General features: G+C 41.6%; 1 protein-coding gene and 1 long non-coding RNA gene across 4 annotated transcripts in view; one reads left to right on the top strand and one right to left on the bottom strand.

Moving 5' to 3' along the window:
- Nucleotides 1–10,617, bottom strand: part of pcdh19 (protocadherin 19) — a 69,170-nt gene that overhangs the window by 25,382 nt on the left and 33,171 nt on the right. For all 3 annotated transcript variants that reach the window (XM_019869947.1, XM_019869945.1, XM_019869946.1), the window contains exons 3-4: nt 8,693–8,751; nt 4,484–4,656 (exon numbers count right to left, since the gene is read on the bottom strand). In XM_019869947.1, the coding sequence (XP_019725506.1) occupies nt 4,484–4,656; nt 8,693–8,751 (232 nt within the window). The remainder of the gene's footprint in view (nt 1–4,483; nt 4,657–8,692; nt 8,752–10,617) is intronic.
- Nucleotides 6,090–10,617, top strand: part of LOC109515879 (uncharacterized) — a 19,845-nt gene continuing 15,317 nt past the window's right edge. The window contains exon 1 of the long non-coding RNA XR_002168274.1: nt 6,090–6,100. This is a non-coding gene — a long non-coding RNA (uncharacterized LOC109515879). The remainder of the gene's footprint in view (nt 6,101–10,617) is intronic.

Here is a 10,617-nt window from a genome sequence, read left to right as displayed (position 1 = left end):
GGGGGGGGGGGATTGGGGGCGAACTGAGCACAAAGGGATTGCCTTGTGAAAGAAAGTTTTTATGGTGGTGTGGAGGGTCTCTTTGTGAGAAGGTAACTCTTGTCTCCCGGGCAAACAGCACCTTTGCATAATTACTGAGAATGGTAAACATTTGTTCTGTTCACGGCTGGGAGTTTAACCTGCGCTCCTTCCTGCTTGCTTTGTTCACGGCCCTCATCAACACAAGAAAACATGACAGTAAAAGCACATATGAAGAGAATGAATCCTCAGCGTTGTCTGGCATTGTGTGTTGTGCTGCGGCTGCGTTTCTCAACAGACCTGGAAGATTGTTTTGGTGAATCGTCTCGTAAATATCCCCTTCCTTCACCAAATACAAACTGCTTCACACTGTCCAATTTTTTTCTCAATTAAATGGATCTCAGACCTGCCCCGAATGTTGTATTTCTACATTTTCCACGACTAATTTTGCTGTTTTGATGACTTGAAACAGACTGGATCACAGATCTTCAAAGAGATTTAGACCGGGGTTCTTCAGATGTGTACGGTGTTTTATTTTTAGCACTTTTCAAATGTTTTTTATCTGTGTCTTGAGGGTCTTTATCCTGCTGAGCGACCCACCAATCTTTTTGACACAGAGCAGGCTCCAGAAAGCCTATATAGTCTTGAGATTTTCATTGTACGCTGCACCTTGTGCTAGATGTCAAAAAGCAGCCTTGCAGCACAAAAACACGTTTCACAGAGTTTTTATTTCCTTGTTTGCATTATTATGGTTTCGCATACTGTAAGATTGATGTGACTTGTCAAAAAATGCCAAGGAAATTCTCCCTGAGGCTTTGTGGCCTGTCAATAGGCATTTTAGAAAATTCCAGGTTGACACTTTGGTTATATTATTGACCCTTGGGTCATTTTCTTTCTTTCTTCACAGGAAGGCTACCAAAGACGATAATGTAAACCAGGAGTTCTCCACTGTAGTCCATATTTGTAAACCTATGTTTGGTCCCTTTAATAATCCTATTCCTCACAATTCACTTGTGACTTCTACGTGTATTAGTAGAGGAAAAAAACAACATAATTTTGGGGCAGTAACATGAAAAAAACAAACAAACAAACAAACAAACAAGATGACCTGATTGTAATTACAATCAGCTCCTTTGTTATTAGTATTCTATTATGCTTAAAAGGATGAACAACACTATGAAATGACACCGTTTAAGCGGGCCACGCATTCCAAATACTCTACCATGCATTTGACGTCAGGCGCGTGTCTCGGCCAAGTTGTTACAAATGACGGGCGAGCAGCCAGGGAGGCGCCGGCGGAGTCCATTTGCATGGCTGTCATTAAGTGTGTCTCCTAATGTTATTATTCCCCACTTACAGACCACCTTCAGCCAAAATTGCTCCCAGCTACATCAACTTTAAGGAAGTCTTATTATTCCTTGACATAAAAGCATATTTTTGTTCAGTCGCGCTCATTAAAAATTGATTTTGTACGTGAGCAAGGGGGAGAAGAAAAGCGAGGTGCTTATTACGGTTGGAGTTAAAATAACACCACTGAGGGAAGGCACAGCTATTTATAAACCCATTTTGCCGAGCTAAAAATGAGAAACGCGGGTCACCCTAAAAGTTTTCCCCAAAGCAGACTCTTGTGCACCTGTGGTGCTTTCCTGCAAGCCCGCAAGTCTAAAATAGCTCGCAGGTGAACGGCAACATCTGGGCCGGCTGTAGATGTCTTCATCCTCCTTTTCCAGTGTGAGTGGCAGCAGTTAAGCACCGACACGACCCCTTAAACTGACTCCTGCCAGACGACGGGATGTCTTTTTAAACGCTCCAGTCAGATATGAAACATCCGCATTAACTCGCCGGCTAAATGATCCCTCTGAATAATGGATCAGGGCTTGTGGAGATATGTAAAAGTCCACCTTTGTGAGCGTAATTGCTGGCACGCTGGCTCATGGGCTTTCAACGAACCTTCAAACGTAAACATAGCTGCCGTCAATCAATGTGTGTTGCCTGAGGTTGCGTCAGAAGGTTACAAGGCAATTTTTGTTCTTTTCCAGTTGTCAAAAGTTGGGAGGGTACATTGAGGGTACCAAAATAACGTAGATGAATAACTTATGGAAATTCCTTTAACCATCTCCAATAGACATATTCGCATCCACAAATGACTTTTCTTCATCCAATTATTTGAGGCAACAATTATACCTTGAAGCAATGTCAAGAAATCATTGTGAAAGGACAACAACAGCACTGAAAGCAACAACAAGCAACCATTAAAACAGCTTCTGAATGACACCAAACCAATTTGTAAGATGTGAGTAGAATAGCAGCTTTCATTATCACGTCCCCGCAGCATCACTTCAAGCAGAGGAGGCCTGCCTGACGAGCATAAAAAAAGACAACCCTTTCCGATCCAGTTCCGCAAACTGCGCACACAACAACTGGATGACCACACTTGCAATGTCCTGCCACAGTATTAGCTGCACCTCTAAGCTCTGCCATCGAGTTTCGCACAACAGGCAAATTACAGCTCAACTGGACTTTATATATAGAGCACTTTAAAAACAAGTGCAACTGTGTTCAAAGTGCTGCACAAAAAGTAAAAATCAGACATATAAAAACAGTTAAAAAAATAAATTAATAACATAAAAACAGTAAACACAATAAATCATTAAAACGATGCCGAATCTCATCCTGAGTCTAAAGCTTCGAAAGCCAAAGAATAAAAAATGTGTTTTAAGACGAGTTGTAAAGATGGACAAAGAGCGGGATTGCCGAACTTTTAGTGGAAGTTCATTCATACACATTCACACTTCTTGCTTGGCTCTCGACGAAGGCGGACGCTTTTGCTTTCTGCTCCTGTCCCCCCACCCCACCCCCACCCTTCCCTGCTCGCCACTCAGTCCATGTGCTGTCTTTGTCTGACTTTTCCTAGCCTCCTGCCATATTTTCATCCTAAAAACAAACATGGAATTGGTTGGCTGGTCTCTCGATGCCATCGACAAAATTTTCTCGATGAGAAGAGCAGGCAGTGGGAAGCCTACTGACGGGAGCGGCTCTATAGGAAGGGAAGAGGCTGCTGGTCTAAGAATGGCATAGTGAGGATGTCCAACACTCAGACTCAGACTGTGCTCAACCACAAACTGTTGCGGTTTTGGAGCGTCTCTGCAAGATGGTCAAGAACTTGGAGAAACTGGAATCCGTGCTCAAATATTGACAGAAATCACGGATTTGGCTGATCGACGCCACTAAAGAGACATAAGCCACGGACTCAAGGCTGTCTTAAATTCTTGGGCAGCCTGCTACCAAAACAACATCTGCTATCTCGACCTTCCCCTGATGAAAGTATGCACGGAAGCTAGTCCCCCACCATCACCCCCTCCCTCATACACTCCCTTGTATCACCGTCTTCATTGTTTATGTCTTGTGACCTGTTGTAACTGTCATATGCTTGTGCAGGAGTTTTTTTGCCGAACTCAAATTATCCTCAAAATGAGGATAGTTCGAGCGTGGTTTTTTTTCTCCCCCTCTCCCTCCCTTGTGGTTTCTTTCTGACTTCCGGGTTGAGTGAACGCTGGCGTGTTTTGGCTGCCGCTGCTCAACCCGCATTGTTCTGTGTTTTTTGTTATTGTAAAGTGTCCTTGGGTGTCTTGAAAGGCGCTTATAAATAAAATGTATTATTATTATTATAATTATTATTCCAAAGGGAGGGCACACAGCTAACAGGCTAACAATAGCAGCAAGCTGTGTCTTTAGTTGGGCAAGCCACCGTTTTGCTGCAACACTTAACACAGTTTGTGTTCGCTTCAAAAACTGGCAACAGTATGGCAGTAGTGACACACTCTCATATACAGTAAGATTGTTTCTGGTATGCAAATATGTTCATTTGTTTCAGTAGTTCCATTGAGAAAGTGAAATTCATACATTAGACTGAGGAACACACATTTTTTTTGAAATCATCAAAATGAGAAAATCATCAAATATTTCATTATTTTTGTCTTCATCTTTATACTATTCATGTTTCTGTTTTTGAATAGAACTATTGAATCATTTTTTTTTCACCCATGACACTCCTGTCGTTTTACATCGACTGGAGGTTTTTTGTTTTTTTTTTTAAATTCCTCATTATTTTATGAACACACATTTCCTCGACAAAAGCGACTCGATGAGCCACAAAAGAATTTCTGTTTATTCACAGTTGTGAATACTACCACAATAACTGGTCAGTAGACTTTAAGGTACCCCTTCTGTCATGGTACCAATCACATTGCTAAAGAATGAGTTCTGTTGTCATTGTTGTTTACTGCCTTATTTCACTCCTAATTTAAATGGATCCAACTGGTATGATTCCACACTATTTGACATCACACCCAACAGTAGAAACACAAGCCACATCAGAAGTTACCATTGCAAGTGAAACTAAACTAAACCATCAGGGATACTTTGGCCGTTATGTTGTAGTACAGCAAAACAGAGGTGGTTTTACCTTGCTCAGGAAGCTGGCAAACATTGGGGGGCACGGTCATGTTGAGCATGTCATTGACAGCCGTGTCAACATAGTGTCCTCGCTGGACGTCGTGTTCGCTGTCAGTCTGGTCGCTCTCCTCGTGGCCGCTGTCCTTCAGACTGTTCCCCTCCAGATCTTTGAATGTCGATGTACTGCACAAGGGAGGACCGAGAACTATGTTGATTAACTGTCACATCACCTTCGCTCACATGTTCGCCTTGAAGGTGTCCATCTTTTTCTCTGGCAGGCATTTTTTTTTAGCATTGTATGTGCCCTTAATCTGTCTTTTTTTTAGGTCATTTCTCTGTCTATTCTGGACATATTAAAAAAATTGCTTCAGAATAAATCTAAGCGGAACACGCAACTTTAAATAATCCTGATATAAAGAGCTTGTATGAATCTCCCCAGGGGAAAAGACGAAGACATTTTGGATGGACTCGCTGCCTTCAAGGGCATCTTGAACAAACAGGGAGGCGCTCACTCACTTCAATCAGACAAATACTGCAGTAATCAGGAATTCCAGGAAGGAAGATGGATGTCGGAAACGCCGTAGGCATACAAACAGAGCATCTGCCTTGCACTGGAGGCTCGCAGTCAATAACGCGGGATGGGGAGGGGAATGGGGGGAACAATCAACAGCTGCACAGTAACAGTGTGATTTCCCCTCATTTGAGTACCATCCCACTGGAACAAATTCACATTTATAAACAATGCTAAAGAGCAGGGGAATAAATCAACAAGTGTTCTTGGAAGAAGTAGCAGGAAGAGGGTGGGAGGTAGGAATAAAGGGCATTCCAAGGTAGCTGTATCCTTAAACACTGGCCGAACGTTCCCCATTGCAGGGCTCCGGCAGCAGCTAATGCTGATCTTCTGATGTTATCACTGTAATTGCACCTGTACCAGATCAGGGGGGGATCACTGGGCTCTTGGGGGTCTTGCTTTGTGGGAATCTGCACTTCAATGTGCTTTGTTTACATCAATGCAGGAAGTCTTTGGAGGGGAAATTGTCATAATGGGACTTGAGTGAGGGAGCATAACTGGGGGCAAACAAAAGAAAGCCTCCATTGTTGCAGGTAACAAAAGGACAATTGTGGAATCAAAAGAAGCCCCTTTGCAAAACTTTTCCACAGCTGAAGGGAATTATTTTGACTTCAGTGCCAATTTCCTAACCCTGTTTCCCATGTTTCTGTCCAATTTCTGGGGCAGCACGTTGGACTTGTGAATAGCACATGTGCTTCACAGCTGAAAGAGGTTCGGTGTCCGAACTCTGCTCTGTCCTTCCTGTGTGGAGGCTGCACATTGTGCCTGTGCTTGCGTGGGCTCTCTACAAATACTCCGGCTACCTCCCACATCCATGCATAAAGACTATAGATCAGGGATGAGCAAATGAAATGCTGGAGAGGGCCACAATTTTTCATCAGTGCTACTGAGGGGCAATTAGGCCACACACTTTCTAACCCGGGGGTCGGCAATACGCGGCTCCAGAGCCGCATGTGGCTCTTTAGCGCCATCTAGTGGCTCCCTGGAGCTTTATAAAAAATGTTTGAAAATGGAAAAAGATGTGGGAGGGAAATTAATTTTTTTGTTTTAAATATGGTTTCTGTAGGAGTAAAAACATGACACAAACATTCTTAACGTTTCCCAATGCTGTAAAAATGGGTAGAATAAATATTACATTTTAACGTTTCTGTTAACGAATATTTGCGTCATAGCCTGTGACACCTGTTTCTATTAGCAGGGCAGGATGCAAGGCAGGTGGCTGTTGCAAAAAAATAAATAAATAAATAAAGTTTAAAAAAACTGCGTTTCATGTACAATTCACCGAGGGTGCTGGCAAACAGAATCTGGAGGGACGTGAAAAGCATTTTTAAAACGGTACACGTGAGCTACGATAGTCAAAAACGCTGCAAAAGTGTGTCCCATGCCTCCGCATCAGATCTCGACGAAGTAGGTAGGCATGCGTCTGTAAGTGTGTTGTGTATGCATGCATCGATCGCGGTAGGTTGGTTGAACGAAAAGTACATCTTCGGTCAAAAAAGGTTGGGCACCCCTGCTCTACAGAATGCACTGCATGTAAAAAAAAAAAACATTTAATCATGAATACTCATCGTGTAATTGTAGCAAACTTCGTCAAACTTAGGCGCTTGTTTTGTGCAGTTTTGTTCACAAAAAACAACTCACTCAAAAAAATATGACTGAGGTACTATGTTTGGCATATGTAACATTCCAAATCCACAAAAAAAAAAAAAGATTAGGACTACTCATCTTGTAATGTTGGGAAGCATAAGACCCTGTGTAAGTGCAGTTAAGTCTGAATGGTTGCATATAAGCGCCTTGCGATTGATTAGCAACAGGGCGTACCCTACACTTCCCCAAAGTGACCTCAATGAGGATAAGTGCTCGAGAACATAAATGGGGTTTTCAGTCCACACCTGCATGACAGTTTAAAAATGTCTACTCGATAGCCACATAAAAAAAGAGATGGGCCAGCTGTTAGTTAGCCAAGCAGAAGCCTTCCAAAAGCATTAGCAAGCGCCCACCCGATGTATTCTGACACCTCCAATCTGTAGTGTAGTGAGAGATAATATTCATATTTGCACGTAAATATGCTAACACATTTGTGAATGAAGTCAGCACTCATGTGTCGCAGAAATGATATGACTCGGGTACAACAAGGTCATTGAACATTCTGTTGTTAAATGTAGTAATAAACGAGTGAAAAACAGAAAATCAGAAAAAATAATGTTAACATTTTGATTTGAATATCAAATAAGAGGCCATTTTTTTGCAACGTTTAAAACACTCTTTAATCTAATGTATTTATAATATCTATCTTTTCGAAAGCATCTACATATACTTTTTTTTCTTTCTTTCAAGTTTAATTTTCATGCTGATGGGCCATTGAAATCCAAAAAGTTGAATCGAATCTCTCTTCTCCTTCTCTGAGGGTCTTTTAACATGTTGGACTTGGATCGACACTTTTCATATTCGGTGCTGCAGCAGAATTTTACAAAGATCATGATCAAGCAAATTATTCTATGACTTGTATTCTTCACAGCTATGGGAAGTACAAACATGCTACTTGCTAAATACCATCATCTGAAAATAGTCCTGATTTCAAGACCCTGATGGTATGGCTTATATTAACCCAAGAAACATTGACTTCAGAACTACAGGGGAAGCCCGTGAATGAAAATATGACTTACTTCTGCTTTAAAGACTCGGTTTTGAATGAAAAGTTGCTAATGTATTATATGACATCGGATTCACATCAAATAAAAATAGATTATAATAGGATAACAGAATCTCTTTCATTGCCATGGCAACCTCGCATGCCCTACTATAGTGGGTCTCTAGTTTGGTGGACCGACCTGGACGGACACCTACTACGTTGTTTTAGTGCATTAAATATGGGATTGCTAAAAATATTGTGATAAGATGTTTATCATCAGTTTATGTTAAGCTCCTGATGTTATGTCTTGTACTGTATGTGCCAAAGTGACGAACACTTCACAACTACAATGAAGGACATATTACTTAACCTCGTTTTAAGGTCTGACAATACAGATGATTAATATGACATGTAGAGGAGATTTTAAAAAGAAAAGAAAAGAACATTTTGCATTGCCGTGCCATCCCTGGATCTCCTAATCGGGGGTGTGGGGTCTATGATATGGCGGGCCTGCCTGGATACCTGGCATGTTTTGTTAGCAGTTGCGAAAAGATTATTGAAAAGATTACTATCATTCATTGCAACCTATGACTTGTATTCTACTTCCCGACAATAGGGAGAGCAAAAACATTACTTTCAGTTACTTTTTGCTACAGCTGCAGCTGTTGTAAAAGTGCCATATAAATAATGATGTATTTTATTGTATTGTGTTAAAACCCTGCTTTACATCATGTGTTGCTTCAAATGATGCCTACCAAATAGATGTACTGTAGATTCTGGTGCTATGTCTAATTCAGAAATCTCTCTGCATATTTCTTCATCATCTTAATGAATTACCTGGAAGTTTTCCTTTTTTTATTTTACACATTCTATTTCAATCCCTATTATTCCCAGTCCAAAACAAGCTCCTACAAACCACCGCAAGGATTCCTGCGCTCTCATTAGATGAAACAATTACGAACAACAATGGTAACAAGGTGCTCGAAACAAACCAAAAAAATAAAAAATAAAAGTACCTTTTAATGAGGTGGGCTCTGCTGTTCACGTAACTGGAGTCAATTGAATAATTCTCCGTCTGTAAGACAAAGCGGGTTTGGGGTGGGGTGGGGTGTGTAGGGGGTATGGGTGGGGAGGGTTGGGAGAAACAGAGAGAGAGAGGTGCTTTCAATAGGAGAAGAAACTATAACAATGTTTGCAGTAATTGCTTTTCGGAAGGAATGTTATGGTACACAAAGGAGAGCATCCTGTGCCTCATTGAAAGCACGTACACATACAAACACATTGAGGCTGACTGGGAGTGGAGTGGTGCGGTGCACGCAAGCTTCGTCAACCCTGGGTCCCCATTCATACACTTGTTGGTCAGCCCACCACCGTTAAAATGAAATCATTAAGGACGGACGGAGAGGTGGCAGAAGAAAAACTGCCCCCTCCCAGCCAAAAATGTTTCCCTCCCCTCCTCCTGGTGCGAAGGGCTCACTTCTAACACATTTGAGAAGATTACGCATTAATGTGCAGAAAATGAAATAAATAACAGCGAGAGAAGGAGATGAAATTAAGAGTGTACCGGGGGGGAATCTTAACGCCGCAATTGGAGATGAAAAGACTTTTTCAGAATATGCATGCGATAGATCTCTGACCCACATTGCAGCGTAAAGTTCAAAGGCATCCCACATTCACATTTCACCCAGCGTTTTTATTTGGTGAGGATCTATGAACCGCTCCGTTGTGTGTTATCAACTCCCACTAAAAAAGTGAAGGCTTCTAAAAAAAATAAATAAAAGCATGGCAGTCCAATGAAAAGCCAGGATGTGACCCTTCCCTGCAAAGTGTGATCAGATGCAGGTGTTTTCCGGGGAGAGAAAGCAAAGGCTTTACTTCATATTCCAAAGTGAAGATAGCAGGCGGTGATAAGATGTTGTGGGTCGACCCCTTGACTTCCGCGTGAAGGCAGCTGTGCAGAGACTAAAGCTATGTTGAAATAATAACAAAACCCAAACAGTCAAGTCATTGCAGGCATTCACACAACCTCAACACCTCCTTTAATCTTGATTATTTTAGCAGTGAAAAACTGTAAGGATGAATCCAAGGACACGTACTACATTATGAATCAGTGCATTTGCTGTGAAGGTGATCATGATTCAAACTCTCTTTATGCTATTTAGTACTAATTAAACTTTAACAAGCCAACATGAAGAGCAGATCATTCATTGAAGAAAAAAAAAAGAAAGAAATGGGGATTAAGGTTTCATCGTTTGCCCCTCATTTCTTTTCCTGAAGGCAAACAATACAGGATATGGACACATAATGAAATAAGCAATCAACATTTCATAAAGAGATATGCAAAAAGTCGTACAATTGGACAAACAACTCAAATTTGGGAGTAAAATATTAAATCCATTCCAAAAAGTCGCACAAAAACTTGGAGGTAGATCATGCTCGACGTAACGCGAGACTCCAACAAATCCAGCCAGACTTCAGCGTTCCTCACTCGAGCTAATGTCAGATCACATCAAATAATTAATTCGGATTGTGTTAAAGGACATGAGGAAATGGATGCTGAAATTCCAAAAGGTCTAATAATTTGGCAATCACTTCACATTTTTTTTCCAGAAAAGTATACCTGAAAAATCACACAAAAGCTTTGGCGGTAACGCGTGAAACAGCGAGTGCAGCATTCCTCTCTGGAGAGCAGTTTAGCTAGCATCAAGGATTGTGTTTGGCATCTGCTTTTAAGTTGGAACCCAAAAGGACTTTGCACCCAAATATGTGCAAAACCCTGGCGGTCAATAATGTGTAACATTGCATGAGCATCAAGTATTTACCTTGAATTAATTTGGAAATTATGAGGAAAATGTACAGTGGAACACACACACACACACCAGGGATGTGTTCCTCGAGCCGGTCCTTGGCCTCGAGGACCGGCTCCCGGGCCCACCGGCGG

Source organism: Hippocampus comes, unplaced genomic scaffold (assembly GCF_001891065.2).
Source record: "Hippocampus comes isolate QL1 unplaced genomic scaffold, H_comes_QL1_v1.1 scaffold9, whole genome shotgun sequence".
NCBI lineage: Eukaryota > Metazoa > Chordata > Actinopteri > Syngnathiformes > Syngnathidae > Hippocampus > Hippocampus comes.
The sequence above is the reverse complement of the archived record's forward strand: the minus strand, read 5'-3'. Positions and strand labels throughout refer to the sequence as shown.